The following is a 21,529-nucleotide window of genomic DNA, read 5'->3' on the forward strand; positions in this document are numbered from 1 at the left end:
TTTTTTTTAAATTTATTTGCATTTCTTTAACGTTGCCCAGAGTTTTGCAACCCGAAGGAATCCACCGTCCCTGTTTTTCCTAGCCAGGCTTTTACCTCCCATTTGCAAAGTCACCTTGGAACTGCATCCCCCAGAATGCCACGCGCGTCGAGCCCCGTTCGCTTTGGCCTCGCCGCGGTGCATCCCGGGAGTCGTGGTTCTCCCCCGGAAAGTTTCCTCCTTGGGAGCGGGAGAGCGGGAGAAAAGAAAAGTTTCCGCTCCGCCCTTTGTGGGCCCGGCTGTCGCCCTGGGCAACGGCTCCCTCAACCAACTGGCGCGCGGCGGCCAGGGGCGGCGGGCCAATGGCGGTCGCCGGTGGGCGGAGCTCGAGTCTCCTTGGGCCCCGTGCCGCGGCCTAGTCAGTTTGACCCGGCCTTGGGCGCCATGGGCGGCGGGGAGAGCGTTCCGCGGAGGGTCACCTTCGAGGCGGACGAAAACGACAACATCACGGTCGTGAAGGGCATCCGGGTGAGGCGGGGAGGGGACCCTCCGCTTGTTGTTGGGGTGAGGGGAGTGCTGGGGAGGTGGGGCGCCCTCGTTGCCTAGGTAACGGCATGCAAAGAGAAGATGCTCAGGGGAGGGGGGAGAGGAGAGGGGAGAGGGGGAAGCTTCACCCGGACAGAGTTGACCTGCGGAACTCGCGGCCTCATGATGTCAGGATGATGATGATGAATTAAAATTGAAAGGCTGGCTCCCACTTCCTCCGGGGACTACAGAGCCAAGCAAGGCGGGTGGAGTGGGACCCCCAACCCCCCTGGGGGAACGCTGCCCTCTTTCTCTGAACGTCCGGAGCATCCTTCGCCTTCGAGGGGGGATGCAAGAAGCCTGCAAAATTTGGCCCCCTTCCAAATTCAACCCTCCCCATTGCATGGGCAACTGCACCCCCCCACACACCTAGAGAGACCTTCTGGAAAAAGTGGGGTGCAGGGGGTGCCCCAGGGGCTTCCCCCTTCTGCAGAGTTTGAGACCCAAGGGCGAACCAGCTTGACCCCGTTTGAACTTGGCCTTCAGTTTGGCTGCATTGTGCTGTGTAGTGAGAATATTGCATTGATGATGTAACCTAGTTGGGTTGTGAAACGTCTGCAGTAAAAGAACCAAGCCCAGAGAGTACCAAGGACACCCCGAGTCAGTCTCCTCCTCCTCCTCCTTCTCCTCCCTTACTCCCATCTAACACTGATGATGTTACCCAGTTGGATCATGAAACGTCTGCAGTGAGTTAGGTTTTGTCTGTGTGTGTGTGTGTGTGTGTCAAATAGGCCCCCCTATTTGAGAGGGCAACTGGTGGGTCATGTATGCACCCCCCTAGTGGTATTTCGTGTGTGGGTGTCACCCTGAAGGTTTGTCTTCCAAGATTATGCTGTTAGACATTGCTTGCCAATTGTGACCCCCCCACCCCACAAAAAAAAAAACAGGGATGGATTTTTTTTCTCCAGTGCTTGTGAAAATAAGTAGTTCTTTGAAGCTTTGGATTTCCTTCAAGCTTCTGTGTTTCTTTGGGGGGGGGGGAAACCCACCCAATCTCCCCAACCTCTCCGGGAGAAAAAAGCCAGAGAAATTTTATTGCCATTATTGGCTGAGGGAGAACAGATAGGTTTTTGAAAAGAGGGACCTTTGGCTGCCAAGCGATTGCCAACCCTCGATTCACGAGGTGTGTGTGTGTGTGTATGTGTGTGTGTGTGTGTGTGTGTTTAGAAGTTTCCAAGCGTCTTACCGAGTCCCTCCCCCCCTCTTTTTTAAAAAAATGCTATTTTATTTTAAAGGCAAAATAAAGGATAGCCAAAGTTGAAGGATGCGTTCAGCCCGGGGAAAACCACCTATTAATAGCACTTTACAAGGCCTTGGTAAGGCCACACTTGGAACACTGCATCCAGTTTTGTTCACCACGATGTAAAAAAGATGTTGAGACTCTAGAAAGAGTTTAGAGAAGAGCAATAAAGATGATTAGGGGACTGGAGGCTAAAATATATAAGGAACAGCTGCTGGAATTGGGTATGTCTAGTTCCGTGGTTCTCAACCTTTTTAATGCCACGACCCCCAACCGGTCGTAAGTCGAGGACTACTCAACTGGTGCAGCACCGTTTGCAGAATGGGGCTTTTGGCGGGCTCAGCAGGGCAGAGTCTATTCTATTGGCTTTCAAAAGCCAATAGAATAAAAGGGAGTAGCACAGCTAAGGAAAAGGGGGAAAAAATGGCGGACTGCGTTGTTTGGCGACCCTCGTGAAATGGTCGTTCGACTCCAAATGGGGGCCCGACCCACAGGTTGAGAACCACTGGGCTAGTTGAATGAAGAGAAGGATGAGGGGGGACATGATAGCAGTCTTCCAGTATCTCAGGGGCTGCCCCAAAGAAGAGGTAGTCAAGCTATTCTCTAAAGCACCAGAGGGAAGGACAAGAAGCAACGGATGGAAACTAATCAAGGAGAGAAGCAACCTAGAACTAAGGAGAAACTTCCTGACAGTGAGGACAATTAACCAGTGGAACCACCTGCCTCCAGAAGCGGTGAATGCTCCAACACTGGAAGTTTTTAAGAAGAGACTGGACAGCCATTTGTCTGAAATGGTGTAGGGTTTCCTGCCTGAGCAGGGGGTTGGACTAGATGACCTCCAAGGTCCCTTCCAACTTTATTATTATTGTTGTTATTATTATTATTAAATTTCCATTTACCTGCCGGCGGGCTTAAAATACATGATAAGGTTTTGAAGCCCCTCCGGGCTATTTTAGGGCTTTTTAGGAGCTCAAGCGGAAAGCTAGAAAACCTTGTAGATCTCACACTCAAGACCAGGTGTAGTAGCGGAATGATACATGTTCCGGGGACGCCGTTGAAAAAAAAACAAACAAAACTCTCGGCCTGTGTTCTTTTCAGCTCTCCGAAAATGTCATCGAGCGGATGAAGGAGCCGTCTTCCCCCGACGGAAGGTCCCAGAAGAAATTTGGGCCTGGCAATCATACCTCCATCGCTGGAGCTGCAGGTAGGTCTGTGTTTTCCAGGATAAGATGTGGCCCCTTTTACGTCAATCGGAAATTATTTTTGTTCAAGCGATTAACCCAGGTGGTCCTTGACTTCGTTTAGTGACCGTTGGAAGGTACAGCGCCACTGAAAAAAAGCGAGCTTTCCCCCTTCGCGACCGTTGCAGATCCCCACGTGATCAAAATTCAGACGCTTGGCAACTGGCATGTATTTTTTGACGGTTGCCGTGTCCTGGGGTCAGGTCATCCCCTTTTGCAATCTGATTTCAAGCAACGTCAATGGGGGGGGGGGGAAGACAGATCTGCTGAACAACCCCGTTACTGACTTAACAGCTGCCGGGATTCGCTTAAGGGGAGTGGCGAGAAAGGCTGTAAAATGGGGCAAAACTCAGTTAACAAGTGTCTTGCTTAGCAACAGGAATGTTGGGCTTAATTGTCGTAAGTTGAGGACTGCCTGTAAAATATTTGGTGAACTTGGGATTATTATAAACAATGTAAGAATCATTTCTCCTGGCCTATGACTGATTCTTCCCTTCCCTTCCCTTCCCTTCCCTTTCCTTTCCTTTCCTCTCCTCTCCTCTCCTTTCCTTTCCTTCTCTCTCTCTTTCTCTCTCTCTGTCTGTTTCTGTCTGTCTGTCTGTCTGTTTCTCTCTCTCTCTCTCTCTCTCTCTCTCACACACACACACACACACACACACACACACACACAAAATGAGTGTGCTCAATCATTGTACGAAGCCTTTATGTGATCTGCTTGAATTTGCCCAAGTGTGTTGTCTGAACTCATCTATTTGTGGGTTCGTTCAGTAGGTCACGAGTCAACAAGCTTTTCTTTAACCAGTGTTATCAAGGGCTAAATCACGGCTTGGCGATCCGGCGAGCGGGAGAGGGGAAATCAGCCCGTGCAAGTGAAGGAGTTGCGCACACGTGCGTGCATACCGCCCACCGCTTGTGCATGCTGAGCTGCATGGGTGTGCGCTGGCCTGCTGCTTGTGCAAGCTGAACTGCCCCTGTGCCGGCCAGCTGCTCGTACGGCCCGGGTCGGAACAGGCCACAATCCTGGTATTGGGGACCCCTGGCTTAATTGATTATCTCCTGAGACCTCATAATTTCATCTCCCCAGGCTTTTTAAACAAATGTAGGCCTAAATTGGGTGACGAGCCTGTCTCAATTATGGAGAAATGAGGACGAGCAATCATAGAACCGCTGCTTGGTTCTACTTTCAAAGTGGTCCCAACAACGAATCCCCGCTCTGTCTTTATCTTGAAGTCACATTAACAGAATCTTGCAAGTATTTCTTTCTCTTCCTCTCTTCTCCGGCTTTCCGGAACGCTCCTGAAACGCTTCCCATATTTCTGGGGACGAGATAGCTTTTCCATGCCAGTTGCCCAATCTGTGGGTGTTCCTTCTGTCCCCCAACGTCATTCTCTCCTCCCGTGGGACTGATGGGCAGACGCATCTGTCACATTCTTGGTGAAGGGGGAGGAGGCAATAGACAAAGCTGATTTATTTTTAAGCTCCGTTCGCAGGCTTCTCTAAGTCATATGTGGCAAGTTCCCGACGCACTTTTCACAGCTCTTAAGGAATTTGGGTCCAGTCCACCATGACCTGGCACCAGTGTTGATCTAAAGCAGGGGTAGGCAACCTTGGCTCTTTTATGACTCATGAACTTCAACTCCCAGAATTCCTGAGCCAGTATGACTCAGCATGGAAGCTTCTCCCTTTCTCCTCAGCATGGCTGGCTCAGGAATTCTGGGACTTGAAGTCCATGAGTCATAAAAGAGCCAAGGTTGCCTACCCCTGTCCTAAGTCCTCCTGTTCTAAGCGGTGAGCCTCCTAGACCAGGGGTAGGCAACCTGGGCTCTTTTATGACTCGTGGACTTCAACTCCCAGAATTTCTGAGCCAGCCACTCTGAGGGGAAAGGGAGAGGTTTCCAAGCTTAGCCATGCTGGCTCAGGAATTCTGGGAGTTGAAGTCCACGAGTCATAAAAGAGCCAAGGTTGCCTATTCCTGGTCTAGGAGGCTCACCGCATAAGAGGACTTAGGACGGGGTACGCAACCTGGGCTCTTTTATGACTGGTGGACTTCAACTCCCAGAATTCCTGAGCCAACATGGCTCAGCTTGGAAACCTCTCCCTTTCCCCTCAGCGCGGCTGGCTCAGGAATTCTGGGAGTTGGTCTACAAGTCATAAAAGCCAAGGTTGCCTACCCTTGCTCTAAACCAGGGTAGGCCACCTTGGCTCTTTTATGACTCGTGGCCTTCAACTCCCAGAATTCCTGAGCCAGCCTGGCTCAGCTTGGAAACCTCTCCGTTTCCCCTCAGCGTGGCTGGCTCAGGAATTCTGGGAGTTGAAGTTCACAAATCATGAGGGAGCCATAGTTCCCTCATGCTGGCTCAAGAATTCTGGGAGTTGAAGTCCACCAGTCATAAAAGAGCCAAGGTTGCCTACCCCTGGCCTAGAGCAATGTAACCGGAAATTACAAGACTTCTGTAACACATTTTTTCTTAAGTTTATTTGCATCCATTTGTGAGTGCCGTTCAAGGTCAGTCGGCTTCTCTCCAGCGTCCTTCTTCCATTTCTTTTAGTCACGTAAAATGTACTCCAGTCACTCCCTGGCATAAGAACTTTGAACTACAGATAGGCTTCGGCTTAACAACAGTTGGTTTAGTGGCCGTTCGAAGTTACAACGACGCTGAAAAAAAGGGACTTCTATGACCTGTGATCAGAAATTCAGCCACTTGGCAACTGACTCGTGTTTACAATGGTTGCAGTATCCCGGGGGGGGGTCCTGTGATCTCCTTTTGCGACCTTCCGACAGGCAAAGTCAACGGGGGAACTAGAGTTACGTAACAGCCGTCTTACTAATTTAACAACTGCAGTGATTCACTTAATAAGCGTGGCAAGGAAAGTCGTAAAATGGGGCAACACTCACTGAACAAACGTCTCGCTTAGCAACACAAATTTTGGGTTCCGTTGTGGTCGTAAGTCAAGGGCTACCTGTATATGTGTGTGTGTATGTGTGGATACATATACACGGCAGGAAAAAAAAAAGGAATCCTGCAGATTTACCAGACGGATAGCACAGGGAACAAAGCTGTTGCAGGATCTAGTAGTTCTGCTATAAATACTTCAAAACCTCCTCCTAAAGGGGAGCAACAGAAACAGACGGTGAAGTGGGGATGTGGGATCTCTAACAATGCCCTGAACTCTAAGCACATATAAGCGCTTATAAGCACATATCCTGAATCACAGGAAGCGAGCTTCCTATTATAATCTTCTCGGCTGTCCTCACCACTCTCCGTATGGACCTTTTTTTTTTTTTGAGGCTCTGCTCTTCACTTAAAAAGAAAAAAGTGATTTCTTCCAGGAATTACAGCAAGGATGGTGAAACCTTGCGGACCGTATAATGGTTATCACCAATACATCATAAACACCGCACTTCACTTACCTATGATATTTTAGTTACTTAACGATTATATCTGAGATGAAAAGTTCATGCAATAACGCAAGCTCGCCCTGCCGAGATCGGTGGTCAATAACACCCCGAGTCTCTCGCCACGTGATAGGAAATGCAGTCCTTCTGATATGAAAGCCATATTAATTTCTGTCTCTTGAAAACTGGGTGTGAAGGGAAGGAATCTAGATAGCATAGAAAGAAAGATAAGCTTAATATTGCTTTTGGTTGGAAGTTTGACGTGTAAACTGTGTTTGGCTTACAAACTCTCCATTCCAATTGAGACAGGCTGTACTCGGCTGCCTTCAGAGAGAAATAAACCAAAATCACAAATAAAGCTAAGCCAGGTAGGTTACTGGGAGAGACGAGGGCACAAAGAGATTTATTTTTACAGGTGGTCCTCAACATATGACCGTAATGGAGCCTACATACATATCAGTATGTCACAATGGTCCTAAAATGGGTCGATCATGTCAGAGCATGCAACGTCTTATTGGGCTGAGATAACCCAGGAGTAAACACAGTAAACGGTGGTCTATAATAAATGGTGGTTTATCTTACACTATCTACAATTTCAAGAACAGTATGCACACACGTGGTAATACAGCAAGCTCCAGCACACAACAGGAAAATGGAAGAGAGAGACACTCCAGCAAAGCCCTCCCTTTTATACTCTGGCTCTTAAAGGGACACAGACCCTGCTGAGTCATTCCTATCATTGCATCATCCACCTTATTGTTCCAGGTTGCTTCTCTCCTTAATTAGTTTCCATCCGTTGCTTCTTGTCCTGCCTTCAGGGGCTTTGGAGAATAGGTTGACCCTCCCTCTTCTTTGAGGCAGCCCCTGAGATATTGGAAGACTGCTATAAGCAAGTATAGCAAGAGCTTTAGTAAGAGGAACCAGGACAATTTTACCTATGCAGTTTTTAGGCTTCAAAACTTAAGAGGCTAATATTCAATTTGCCTTGAAGGAGTAGATGATCTCTGGCAGTCTCCCTCAACACTATGATGTCGATTACCCTCTGCCCATGTTTTATATTTGCACTGGAAAATTCACATCGTTTTTATGATTGGGATGGAAAAATTTGCTTGGAAAAAAAACAAAAGTTTTCCGTCCTGCTTCTCTAATCCTCCTATAGCCAGCGGGCTCTGTGGGATATAGAGCTGGAACGTTTGAGTAATGCAACGAAAACCCCAGTCGGCTAAATCTACATAGCCAAGGGGCTTGGATGATTTGCAATTTTTAGCAGCTTTCTTGACGCCCCTTGGCCAATGCCGGTAAAATGAATAAAGCACTTAAAACATGATTAAAAAACAATTAAAAGGTTTAAAGACTCTGCAAACGTCACGCTCTTCGCAAGACTAAAACAATTTCGAATATTTTGGGGTGCCTGCATGTGTAGGTATAAACACGCCCAGAAATACACAGGCACCCCAAGATATTCCTCCACATGTGTGTTCGTGCTCACACATGTATGTGTACATCTGTAGGGAAATGGGGTTGCATTTCTTGAGAAATGGTACAGTCCGATGAATTCCCTAATCAACAGAAACGAGCAACTGCCCATGAAGAGGCATTTAGATTTGCAGAAAGTTGTCTGGTTTAATTGTGTCTTATCCATTGAAGCATCCCATTTGACAGGGGTGTCTAAACTTTTGCCTTCAGCTGTGTAGCTGCTACTTAGAACATCTGGAGCTTGTTACCTTGCCTGCCAGAGATACTAAAATGTTTGGATGTAGGAAAAAGTCAGCTACTATGCATAGCTTGAATAGAATTAAACTAGAATAAAGAATAAAGAATGGAATGGAATGGAATAGAATAGAATAGATGAAATGGAATAGAATTATAGAATAGAATTATAGAATGGAATGGAATAGATGGAATGGAATAGAATTATAGAATAGAATAGAATAGAATTATAGAATAGAACTTAGAATAGAATAGAATTTAGAACAGAATAGAATAGATGGAATAGAATAGAATTATAGAATAGAATTATAGAATAGAATAGATGGAATGGAATAGAATAGAATAGAATTATAGAATAGAATAGAATAGAAGGAATGGAATAGAATAGAATTATAGAATGGGATGGGATGGGATGGAGTAGAGTAGAGTAGAGTGGAAAATATGGAATGGAATTAAATTTAATGGAATGGAATAGAAGAATAGAATAGCATAGCATAGAATAGAAGATATAGGAAATAGAACAGAATAGAATAGAATAGAAAATATAGAATAGAATAGAACAGAACAGAACAGAATGGAATAGAATAACAGAACAGAATAGAAAAGAAAAGAAAATAGGGAATAGAATAGAATATATGGAAAGAATAGAATAGAAGAGAATAGAATAGAAGGAATGGAGTAGAATAGAATTATAGAATACAATAGTATAATATGGAATGGAATGGAATAGAATAGAATAGAAAATATGGAATGGAATAAGGAATAGAATGGAATGGAATGGAATAGAATAGAATAGAATAGAATAGAATAGAATAGAATAGAATAGAATAGAATAGAATAGAATAGAGCTGGAAGGGACCTTGGAGGTCTTCTAGTCCATCAAAAGGTTGCAAAAGGGGATCACATGACCGAGATCGGCTATCTCCGATTCTTTTTAAGATTCCCATCCATCATTACGAGAGAAAGAAAACAATATCTGAGTTGTAATTGTGCCCAAGTCACTTAGCCTTCTCCAACCGGGCGACTTCCAGGGATGGTTGGTCTGCTAATTTGCAGAATTTTGGGGGCCAGTGGGAATACAGACAAGCATATCTGAGTAGCCCTGGCTTAGTGACACTCTCAGAATACAGTTATAACATTTCAAGGTAAGTCTCCTCGTAATAAGGCTTTTAATATTCAAGGAGGCTAGGCTCCTACAGTTGAGCACAGTTGCCATAGTTTCAAAGTACTGGTTTTTCATTGAAGGGGGCGGGATGGGTGAGAAGTAGCATATTATTAAAATAAATGTTGTTTTCATATAATAATGTAATAAGCCACCTCTTTGCCGATCCCTTCTCAATGTCTTTCCCTGGCAAGGTATTTGTCGGCACAGAGGCCACGATGCACCAAAATTCTGGTGGCTTTTTTTTTTGTTTTGTTTTAATTTTTTTTTTTTAACCTCCTCTCCATTGCGCAGATCTGAGCTCCTAGAAACACAGATCTTTTCTTTCTGTCCTTTTGTAAAACATCTTGCAAATCCATGGTGCTAAAACAGAAATAATATGCAGTATTAGTTGTAGCTTCAGCCAGGGATTACTGGGGTTTTTTGAGAGGGGTTGAAAATTACATCCCTGTGAGCTATTTCTGGGCACCCTACTGTAAAAAAAGATGTTGAGACTGTGGAGAGAGTGCAGAGAAGAGCAACAAAGATGATTAGGGGACTGGAGGGTAAAATGTACGAAGAACGGCTGCAGGACTTGGGTTTGGCTAGTGTCTGAAGAAAAGAAGAAATAGGGGAGACGTGATAGCAGCGTTTCAGTATTTGCCACCAAGAAGAGGGGGTCACGTTATTCTCCCAAGCACCAGAGGGAAGGACGAGAAACAATGGTTGGAAAATGATCAAAGAGAGAAGCAACCTGGAATTAAGGAGAAACTTCCCGACAGTGAGGACAATCAACCAGTGGACAGCTTGCCACCAGAAATCGTGGGCACTCCATCACTGGAGATTTTTAGACAGTCACCTGTCTGAGATGGTATAGGTTCATCGCTTGAACAGGGGGCTGGACTAGAAGACTCCAAGGTCCCTTCCAGCTCTATTCTATTCTAACTATTCTCCAAAGCCCCTGAAGGCAGGAGAAGAAGCAAAGGATGGAAACTGATCAAGGAGAGACGCAACCTAAAACTAAGGAGGAATTTCCTGAGAGTGAGAACAATTAACCAGTGGAACAACCTGCCTCCAGAAATTGTGGGTGCTCCAACAGTGGGGATTGGTCTGGAATGGTATAGGGTCTCCTACTTGAGCAGGGGGTTGGACTAGAAGACCTCCAAAGTCCCTTCCAACTCCGTTATTGATAGTGATGTTTTTGTTCCTCATCTTCCGAGTCGGACTGTATCCTGGGAACTGTAAAAGCTGCTGGAGTTCAGGTGAGGACGGAATATGGTATATGCCAGGGGTAAGCAATCTTGGCTCTTTTATGACTGGTGGACTTCAACTCCCAGAATTCCTGAGCCAGCCATGCTGAGGGGAAAGGGAGAGGTTTCCAAGGTGAGCCATGCTGGCTGAGGAATTCTGGGAGTTGAAGCCCACGAGTCATAAAAGAGCCAAGGTGGCCTACTCCTGGTACATGCAGTCTAAGAACCAAGCTGTTTGAAATACCTAAGAAGACCCAGAGCACAGGCAGTCCTCAACTTAACAACCATTCGTTTCGTGACCGCTCAAAGCTATAACAGCACTGGAAAAAGTCACTTACAACCTGTGGTGGGATTCAAATACATGAACAACCGGTTCTCTTTGTGGATGTCGCTTCCGGAAGTCCATTCTGGGCCTGGGCAAGAAAAAATTAGCTACCAGTTCTTCTGAACTGGTGTGAACTGCCTGAATCCTACCACAGGAAGGAAGGAAGGAAGGAAGGAAGGAAGGAAGGAGGGAAGGAAGGAAGTGGTGGGATTCAAATATGTGAACAACCGGTTCTCTTCGTGGATGCTGCTTCCGGAAGTCCATTCTGGGCCTGGGCAACAAAAAATTAGCTACCAGTTCTTCTGAACTGATGTGAACTGCCTGAATCCTACCACAGGAAGGAAGGAAGGAAGGAAGGAAGGAAGGAAGGAAGGAAGGAAGGAAGGAAGGAAGGAAGGAAGTGGTGGGATTCAAATACATGAACAACCAGTTCTCTGCATGGATGCCGCTTCCGGAAGTCCATTCTGGGCCTGGGCAACAAAATATTAGCTACCGGTTCTGCCGAACTGATGCGAACCGGCTCAATCCCACCACTGCTTGCAACCCTTTTTGACACGACCGTTGCAACATTCCCAACACAGTCATGTGATCCAAATTTGGACCCTTGGCAACTGGCCAGCATTCCTGACTGCTGCTGGGTCCTGGGGCCGCGCGATCCCCTTTTGCGACCTTCTGACAAGCAAAGCCAGGTTCACTGAACAGGCGTCTGAATGAAGCAGAAGGATCCGTGCGCACCAATCACGGTTTTGCCAACCGCGAGTTGAGTCGACGCGCTTCCCTCCAGCCGACAGCAAGCCGACAGCATGACACAGGAACCTTGCAGGAGCACTTACTCTCTTTAACGGCCAACGCCAACCATGAATGTCAGCAGGCTGGGATCCGAAACACGGCTGGGGCGACAGGAGACCGTAAATAGCGGCTTGCTCAGAATCCCCCCGAGCTTGCAGGAGTCCAAAAAGTTATTATTTATTATTTTGTTTTACTACCGCTCTTCCTCCGAAGAGGACTTTGGGGAACCGCTTCCTTCTTAGTTGGGCCTAAGGGAGCCGTTCTTTCTCCAAAGATCTCGGAGAGGACTGGGTAATGTTCAGTAAACCAAAGAGTAATGGGTTTTTTTTTCCTTCTTGAAAAAGAAAAATGGTGTGGGGAATAAGAGTGGAGTCTTTGGTGGGGGGAAGAGAGAGAGAGAGAGAGAAAGAGAGGGAGGGAGAGAGAAAGAGAGAGAAAAGAGGAAGGGAGAGAGGGAGAGGGAGAAAAGACAGAGAAGAGAGAGGGAGGGTGGGAGAGAGGGAGGAAGAGGGGAGGGAGGGAGAGAGAAAAGAAGAGAGGGAGGAGGAGAGAGAAAAGAGGGAGGGGGAGAGACGGAGGGAGGGAGAGAGAAAAGAGAAGGGAGGGAGGGAGAGAGAGAAAAGGGGGAGGGAGAGGGAGGGAGACGGAGAGAGCGAGAGGAAGGGAGAGAAAAGAGAGGCAAGGAAAGAGAGAGACAGGGAAGGAGAGAGAAAGGGAGAGAGAAGAGAGGGAGGGAGAGAGAAAAGGGGGAGGGAGAGAGACAGGGAGAGAGGGAGGGAGAGAAAAGAGAAGAAAGGGAGATAGGGAAGGAGAGAGAAAAAGGGAGAGGAGAGGGAGGGAGAGAGACAGAGGGAGAGAGGGAGGGAGAGAAAGAGAAGAGAGGCAGGGAAAAGGAGAGATAGGGAAGGAGCGAGAAAGGGAGAGAGAAGAGGGAGGGAGAGAGAAAAGGGAGGGAGAGGGAGGGAGAGAGACAGGGAGAGGGAGGGAGAGAAAAGACAAGAGAGGGAGGGAAAGGGAGAGATAGGGAAGGAGAGAGAAAAAGGGAGAGAAGAGAGGGAGAGAAAAGGGAGGGAGAGACAGAGGGAGAGAGGGAGGGAGAGAAAAGAGAAGAGAGGCAGGGAAAAGGAGAGATAGGGAAGGAGCGAGAAAGAGAGAAGAGGGAGGGAGAGAGAAAAGGGAGGGAGAGGGAGGGAGAGAGGGAGGGAGAGAGGGAGGGAGAGAAAAGAGAAGAGAGGGAGGGAAAGGGAGAGATAGAGAAAAAGAGAGAAGCGAGAGGGAGGGAGAGAGGAGGGAGAGAGAGAGAGAGAAGGAGGGAGAGAGAACTTGTATAGCTAGTTAGAGCTTTGAACACAAGGTTAGAAGGCAAAGTCACCCAGCAAAGCTTCCTTGTAATATTTAGTTTAATGTGGTGTCATCACATCACTTCGGGTTAATTATCTTGATCGTTCTGGCAACTTGCCGGTGGAGAAAGCTCGTTTTTTTTTTTTTTTTTTTTTTAACCCTACCCTGCACTTGAAAGGCTGACTTTTTTTTTTTTTTTAAAGGCAGTCTGCCTGTCCATTTTAAATGCTAATTGCTAAATACGAGAGCGGCAAAAACCGCGTCACAAGACGAGCCGTCTGGGCCGGCTTTTAAAAAATAGGAAACTTAATGAAGGGATTAAAAACAAGAAACAAAACAGCAGCTGAAAGAGGAGCCAGAAAACGGAGGCTCAAGGTTAAGTTTTTCTTTTTTCTTTTTCCTTCAAAAGTTGACCTGGAGAGAGGAATCTTCGTTTGAATACGAGAAGGCGATCCATACAAGGAGTCCTCCACTTACGACCGGTCCCTAAGCGACTGGTCCCAGTTGCTATGGACCTCCCCACCAAAAAAAAAAAAAAAAAGAGAGAGAGAGAGAGAAGCACAGAAGAGCTAGTTCTGAAGTTTTTTGGGGCCCTCATGGTGACGTGACTACATATTGGGTGCTTAGCAACTAGCCCGCACTGATGGCCTGTTTGAAGCATCCCTCTGCGTTAGCGGACAAATTAGATCAACCGAAAAGTCTTTCCAGTCGGAAGAGACCTTTGCAACGCCTAGCTAAATTGGCAAGCGAAATTGCTTGCAACAGAATCTCTGCAGCCCTCCTTTCCTTTTGTGTCCCATCTCCAGAGGCAAGGAATAGACAAATACTGCTAATAACGCGGCTGTTATTTGCACCCGAACGAATCCGGGTGCGTTATTAAGCTCTTTGTTTCGAAAGGCGCCCTATTTACCAAGTGCCTCCCGACACTCGAAAGGGAGCAGCAGCTGAGTTATCAAATTACAAGCGCGGGTTTGAAGCATTAATCTATTAATTGCTCTGATTAACGGATTAATTAAAAACAGATTTAAGATGTGTTTATATATATTTGTTTTCTGAGGTTTTCGCGGGTGTTTGTATGTGGGTCTTTGGTTGTTCGGGTTTTCTCCCGCCAGAAAATTGGTTTTCTCCAATTTTACGCGGGAGAAAACCTGAACAACCAAAGACCCCCCCACACACACACATGTGTGTGTGTGTGTGTGTGTGTGTTTTCTGAGGTTTTCGCGGGTGTTTGTATGTAGGTCTTTGGTTATTCAGGTCTTTGGTTATTCGGCTTCGTGCTCCTAGAAGCACGAAGCCGAAAACACCAGCCTGAAGATGACGAATGAGACTTCGTCGAAACGTCGCCAAGACACTTCCAATTTTACGCGGGAGAAAAGCCGAATAACCAAAGACCTATACACACACACACACACACACACACACACGAAAGGGGGCCTGCTTGCTTGCTTGCTTTTCATGGACTTGGTCTATAATCTCGACCAGGAGGGTTTGAGCAGATTGCACGCCTGGAAAACTTTGGCTTTGCATAAAATAACCAGACTGAAGGAAAGTATTTTTTTTAATACTTTGAAAGCAGAAATCATCTTGTGTTTTGCACTCGGTCCTCTTTCTGCCGCAGTTTAATAACGACTAGTTTAATGGGCCCAGGGCCCTTCGACAGCTTCCTCAACGATTTGGATGCGGGGTAGATGGGGAACTCATCAAATTTGCAGAGGACACCAAGCTGGCAGGAATAGCCAACCCTCCAGAAGACAGGCTTAGGATACAAGAGGACCTGGACAGACTTGAGCACTGTGCGCTATCTAAGAAAATGAAGTTCAAGGGTGAAAAAAGTCAGGTTCTGCGTTTAGGCAAGAAAAACCAAATGTACAGGTATAGTATAGCTGACTGTGTTCAGCAGGTCAGCGGTTCAAATCTCACCGGCTCAAGGTTGACTCAGCCTTCCATCCTTCCGGGGTAGGTAAAATGAGGACCCAGATTGTTGGGGGCAATGTAAATATATATATATATATATATATATATATATATATACATATACATACACACACACATACACATACATTGCTTACTGGTGTACACCGCTTAGAGAGTGCTTGCACTTAAAGCGGTATATAAGTCTCATAAATAAATAAATAAATAAACAGGGGGTACCTTGCTCAATAGTAACTGTGAGAGGGATCTCGGAGTCCTAGTGGACAATCCCTTGTGTGCTGCAGCTGCCAAAAAAGCCAACACAGTGCTAGGCTGCATTAACAGAGGGATAGAATCAAGATCACATGAAGTGTTAATACCACACTTGGAATCCGGCATCCAGTTTTGGTCACCACGATGTAAAAAAGATGCTGAGACTCTAGGAAGAGTGCAGAGAAGAACAACCAAGATGATCAGGGGACTGAAGGCTAAAACATACAAAGAACGGTTACTGGAATTGAGTAGTTCTAGTTTAATGAAGGACGAGGGGTGACGTGATAGCAGTCTTCCAACATCTGAGGGGCTGCCCCAAAGGAGAGGGAGTCAAGCTGTTCTCCAAAGCGCCTGAAGGCAGGACAAGAAGCAACGGATGGAAACTCATCAAGGAGAGAAGCAACCTAGAACTAAGAAGAAACTTCCTGACAGTGAGAACAATTAGCCAGTGGAACAACCTGCCTCCAGAAGTTATGGGTGCCCCAACACTGGGAGTTTTAAAGACAAGATTGGACAACCATTTGTCTGACACAATATAGGGCAGGGGTCCCCAACCCCAGTGTCTGTGGACCGGTACCGGGCCGCGGCATGCCAGCAACCGGTCTGCACAAACAAGCAAAGCCTCATCCGTGGGATTCAGGCAGCACACAAAACCACGCACCCTCCGGTCCGTGGAAAAACCTCTCTCCACGGAACTGGTCCCTGGTGCCCAAAAGGTTGGGGACCTCTGGAATGGGGCTTCCTGCCTGAGCAGGGGGCTGGACTAGAAGACCTCCAAGGTCCTTTCCAACTGTTATTATTTTGCTTGTCAAACCAGCTGGGACGGTTACAAATGGTGGTGACGTGATCCCGGGGCAGTGCAACAACAAGTACATGCCAGTTCCCAAGCGTCTGAATTTTGATCACGTGACCCTGGGGATGCTGCGACGGTTGTAAGTGTGAACACCGTTCCTCCTTCCACGGCTGTTGTAACTTTGAACTGTCACTAAATGAATGGTTATAAGTCGAGTACTGTCTGTGTTGCATCTCGTAGAACATTTTCTATATACAACGAATCCACGTGAACGTCTTGCTTTAATTTAAGTTGACGTGTAAGAAATGGAAGAAATGGAAGATGTTGAGACTCTAGGACAGTGGTTCTCAACCTTTTTAATGCCGCGACCCCCAACCGGTCGTAAATCGAGGACTACTCGACCGGTCGTAAGTCAAGGACTACTCAACTGGTGCAGCCCCGTTTGCAGAATGGGACTTTTGGCGGGCTCAGCAGGGCAGAGACAGCCTGGACAATTCCTATTGGCTTTGGAAAGCCAATAGAATTAGACTCTATTCAAGAGAGTCTATTCTATTGGCTTTCAAAAGCCAATAGAATAAAAGGGAGGAGCACAGCTAAGGAAAAGGGGAAACAAAATGGCGGACTGCGTTGTTTGGCGACCCCCGTGAAATGGTCGTTCGATTCCAAATGGGGTCCCGACCCACAGGTTGAGAACCGCTGCTCTAGAAAGAGTGGAACCACCTGCCTCCAGAAGCAGTGAATGCTCCAACACTGGAAGTTTTTAAGAAGAGACTGGACGGCCATTTGTCCGAAATGGTGTAGGGTTTCCTGCCTGAGCAGGGGGTTGGGCTAGATGACCTCCAAGGTCTCTTCCAACTTTACTATTATTATTATTATTATTATTATTATTATTATTATTATTATTATTATTATTATTATTATATCCTTCAATTATTTGTTCGCCGTTAAAAAAAAACATCCCACCGAAATTACATCTGACATTTGAAATGCACGTCTTAAAACATGTTTTACACCTACCCTTTGGCTCTGTTTTTTTAGTTTTATTATTTTTTTTCCTGGCGAACTTGATTAATCATGTCTTCGATTAATAACCCCCTCAATATTGATTTTAATATTGAACTGTGCTAGGTAAATAAACAGGAAATACAGAAAGCGGTCGAGAGACATCTTCGTAGAACAGGACTTACACGTCAAATCTGGCACCTGGCCAGCCCTGTGAAGGAATTCAACCCGGTCCATGTCAAAATAGAAGGGACCCTCCCCAAATCAAAGGCAATATTTTGACAGGCAAAATCTACAGCGGAAGAACTGGAAAGATAGTGCAGAGTAAATGTGTATATATATATTTATATTACAGCTACGTTACGGCCTGTTGGAATGGCTGACAGTGAGAAGAAGACCGAAGAAGGTCCTTTGAGTCTGTTGTAGCTGGACAGTTGGTGCTTGATGGTTTGTTGTCGTGAAGAATTTTGTAAAGGCGTGAGGTTATCCTTTTTGTGTCTTTGTGTGTTTTCAAGCCAGTCTTTGACTCCTTGCGAGCAGCTGGAAAAATTCCTGCAGGTTTCTTGGCAAGATTTTGGAAGTGGTTGGCCATTGCTGCCTTCTTTCTAAGACTGGGAGAGTGCGACTGACCCAAAGGCACCCAGTTGGCTTTCATGCCTAAGATGGGACTAGAACTCACCGTCTCCTGGTGATTGGCCCAAAGTCACCCAGCTGGCTTTCATGCCTAAGGCGGGACTAGAACTAACCGTCTCCTGGTGATTGGCCCAAAGTCACCCAGTTGGCTTTCATGTCTAAGGCGGGACTAGAACTCACCGTTTCCTGGTGATTGGCCCAAAGTCACCCAGCTGGCTTTCATGCCTAAGGCGGGACTAGACCTCACCATCTCCTAGTAATTGGCCCAAAGTCACCCAGCCGGCTTTCATGCCTAAGGCGGGACTAGAACTCACCGTCTCCTGGTGATTGGCCCAAAGTCACCCAGCTGGCTTTCATGCCTAAGGCGGGACTAGAACTCCCCGTCTCCTGGTGATTGGCCCAAAGTCACCTAGCTGGCTTTCATGCCTAAGGCGGGACTAGAACTCACCGTCTCCTGGAGATTGGCCCAAAGTCACCCAGCCGGCTATCATGCCTAAGGCGGGACTAGAACTCACCGTCTCCTGGTGATTGGCCCAAAGTCACCCAGCCGGCTTTCATGCCTAAGGCGGGACTAGAACTCACCGTCTCCTGGTGATTGGCCCAAAGTCACCCAGCTGGCTTTCATGCCTAAGGCGGGACTAGAACTCACCGTCTCCTAGTGATTGGCCCAAAGTCACCCAGAGGCTTTCATGCCTAAGCGGGACTAGAACTCACCGTCTCCTGGAGATTGGCCCAAAGTCACCCAGCCGGCTATCATGCCTAAGGCGGGACTAGAACTCACCGTCTCCTGGTGATTGGCCCAAAGTCACCCAGCCGGCTTTCATGCCTAAGGGGGACTAGAACTCACCGCCTGGTGATTGGCCCAAAGTCACCCAGCTGGCCATGCCTAAGGCGGGACTAGAACTCACCGTCTCCTAGTGATTGGCCCAAAGTCACCCAGCCGGCTTTCATGCCTAAGCGGGACTAGAACTCACCGTCTCCTGGTGATTGGCCCAAAGTCACCCAGCTGGCTTTCATGCCTAAGGCGGGACTAGAACTCACCGTCTCCTAGTGATTGGCCCAAAGTCACCCAGCCGGCTTTCATGCCTAAGGCGGGACTAGAACTCACCGTCTCCTGGTGATTGGCCCAAAGTCACCCAGCTGGCTTTCATGCCACCGTCTCCTGGTGATTGGCCCAAAGTCACCTAGCTGGCTTTCATGCCTAAGGCGGGACTAGAACTCACCGTCTCCTAGTGATTGGCCCAAAGTCACCCAGCCGGCTTTCATGCCTAAGGCGGGACTAGAACTCACCGTCTCCTAGAGATTGGCCCAAAGTCACCCAGCCGGCTTTCATGCCTAAGGCGGGACTAGAACTCACCGTCTCCTGGTGATTTTTCCCAAAATCACCTAGCTGACTTTCATGCCTAAGGCGGGACTAGAACTCACAGTCTCCTGCTTTTTAGCCTGGAGTTCATTTTATCCCACCCTATGAATGTCTTAATAGCTGGCTGTTCAGCAGCCCAGTGATGCCGTTTCATTGGAAACAGTGTCTCTTCGTATGAGGGAATGGCACGTGATGAATAATTGAAAATAAACATTAAGGGCTCTCTACGTCCCAGCTTCTCCTCCTGCTCAATGTTAGGGATAATTTCAGCGAGGCAAACAGGCAATAAAATGGCTCCCAGTAAATTATTCCTATTGTCAGGCTAAATAGGCCCATAAGGTGGTTTTCTTTTGAAAAGAGTAGATTTTTTTTTTTTTTTTTTGGCTTTGTACTCGGTTACTTTATCCGAAGCCGCAGCAGCCTCAGTTCATCAGGTCGTCGCTCGCTGTGTCGTTATTTAATATGGACATTTTGAAATTCTGATGCTGCAGCCCATTGTTGTGCTTAAAAGCCTTACAAACAGCTATGCACAATGAGGCGTCAGTTTATATGTACACTAGAGGGAATCACTTGCTTGGGAGAGGGGAAAAAAAAAGACACCGTGCCAGTGGCTGGGAAGGGGACATTAAAAGAGGGTGTAAAAATCTTTTGTTGGAGTCAGCTCTCACCCTGTGCGCGCACGCAAGTCTTTACCTTGTTTAATCATGCATAAGGATTTGGCTTTGCTGTTTGTCGGATACTCCTTCCGTGGCCAGCTTTTCTTTCTGATCACAGCCATATTAAGTGGAACTTGGTTAAGTAGGCTGTTCTGAGGGGTCCTCGGATCTCTTTGGGCATGTCTAGTTTAATGACAAGAAGAGCTGGGGATGGAATGGGATGGAATAGAAATAGAAATGAAATAGACATAGGAGCATGTGTTGGAGCATTCACTGCTTCCGGAGGCAGGTTGTTCCACTGCTTAATTGTTCTAACTGTCAGGAAGTTTCTCCTTAGTTCTAGGTTGCTTCTCTCCTTGATGGCTTATGGTTTTAAGCTCACCATCCATCGTGTCTCCTCACTGGCACAAAGAGCTGCCTATAATGATGATGATGATGATGGAAGGGACCTTGGAGGTCATCTAGTCCAACCCCCTGCTCAGGCAGGAAACCCTATACCATTTCAGACAAATGGCTGTCCAGTCTTTTCTTAAAATCTTCCAGTGTTGGAGCATTCGCCGCTTCTGGAGGCAGGTAGTTCCACTGGTTAATTGTTCTCACTGTCAGGAAGTTTCTCCTTAGTTCTAGGTTGCTTCTCTCTTTGGTTAGTCTCCATCCGTTGCTTCTTGTCCTGCCTTCAGGGGCTTTGGAGAATAGCTTGACTGCCTCTTCTTTGGGACAGCCCCTGAGATACTGGAAGGCTGCTATCCTGTGCCCCCTCGTCCTTCTCTTCATTAAACTAGACATGCCCAATTCCAGCAACCGTTCCTTATATGTTTTAGCCTCCAGTCCCTGGATCACCTTTGTTGCTCTTCTCTGCTCTCTTTCTAGAGTCTCAATCTTTTTTTTATATCATGATAACCATGGTTTACACAATTCTGACATTTGTAGGTATAGACACACTTTCAAGACCTTCATAAGAAGTCCAATATCAAAAAAGATCGTAAAATTGGGTTTGTCGTTTGGGTGACCTGATTTATGACTGTTACCAACTGCAACCACGATGGGCAGGCTCCATTATGGTCATAACGTGTGGATCCCTTGGTGAGCCATTATCGCCCAGCATAGTACTATTACTTGGGGCACTAGCCCCAGTAAAGGACAGGCTGTGTGTTTGTGTGTGTGTGTGTGTTTGTGTGTACTAGAGATATCTCACAACAAAGTAGGTGCTGCTTAGCAGAAATTAGGTGCTGCTTAGCGATTTCTTGTCTTTTTCTAGCCCTGTGCAAATATTATTTTAGTTCTCTTTTTATATTTCTCCCCCCCTCCCAGTGCCGCTTGCATGAATGTGATGAATGAATATATATATATATATATATATATATATATATATATATATATATATTTATTTATTTCCTGGCTTTGAACAGAATCTGTGTTAGGAGCAATATTTTTGACAGCCGTCCTCTGGCGGGCTGACCTGTTGCTCAGAAATTCAGGAAGCGTGTAACAAGGTCACTCTCAAAACTGTCTCCAGTCTGCTTTCCCTGCGGACTATTTTATTCTGACGTTTTTATCTCTGTATACAATCTGTTAGGTTTTTCCAAATGCTACTGAGGGATTCCTGGCTCTGAGAAAGAGAAAAATGCTCTGGCTCTTAAAACAGAGTTTTATTTCAACCTTTCTTAACGGGAACCGAAGGGAGCTTGTTAATCTTGCTGGCTAGGGAATACTGCAAGATGGTTTCCTTATTAATTAGCAAGTGGATCTCTGGTCTAGAAATGAGATACTTGCTTTAAATAACAATTTAAGGTAGTGACAAGACAGTGTTTCCTTCAGTTTTCCTCCTGTAAATTGCTGAGTGTTTCGTACTTGCTGTCCTGTTACATAAACGTGCATATAATAAGCCGAACACACACAT

The 21,529-nt window shown here is 46.6% G+C and overlaps 1 protein-coding gene across 5 annotated transcripts in view; it reads left to right on the forward strand.

Moving 5' to 3' along the window:
* Positions 1-251: 251 nt before the first annotated feature.
* CHCHD3 (coiled-coil-helix-coiled-coil-helix domain containing 3) overlaps positions 252-21,529 on the forward strand; it is a 162,184-nt gene continuing 140,906 nt past the window's right edge. The window contains exons 1-2 of one of the 5 annotated variants that reach the window (XM_039324747.1): positions 252-507; positions 2,903-3,008. In XM_039324747.1, the coding sequence (XP_039180681.1) occupies positions 424-507; positions 2,903-3,008 (190 nt within the window). In that variant the 5' untranslated portion in view covers positions 252-423. The remainder of the gene's footprint in view (positions 508-2,902; positions 3,009-21,529) is intronic. The other 4 variants (XM_039324743.1, XM_039324746.1, XM_039324745.1 and 1 more) reach the window with 4 other exon arrangements.

Source organism: Crotalus tigris, unplaced genomic scaffold (assembly GCF_016545835.1).
Source record: "Crotalus tigris isolate CLP2741 ecotype Arizona unplaced genomic scaffold, ASM1654583v1 scf7180000024308.805542, whole genome shotgun sequence".
Taxonomy (NCBI): Eukaryota; Metazoa; Chordata; class Lepidosauria; order Squamata; family Viperidae; genus Crotalus; species Crotalus tigris.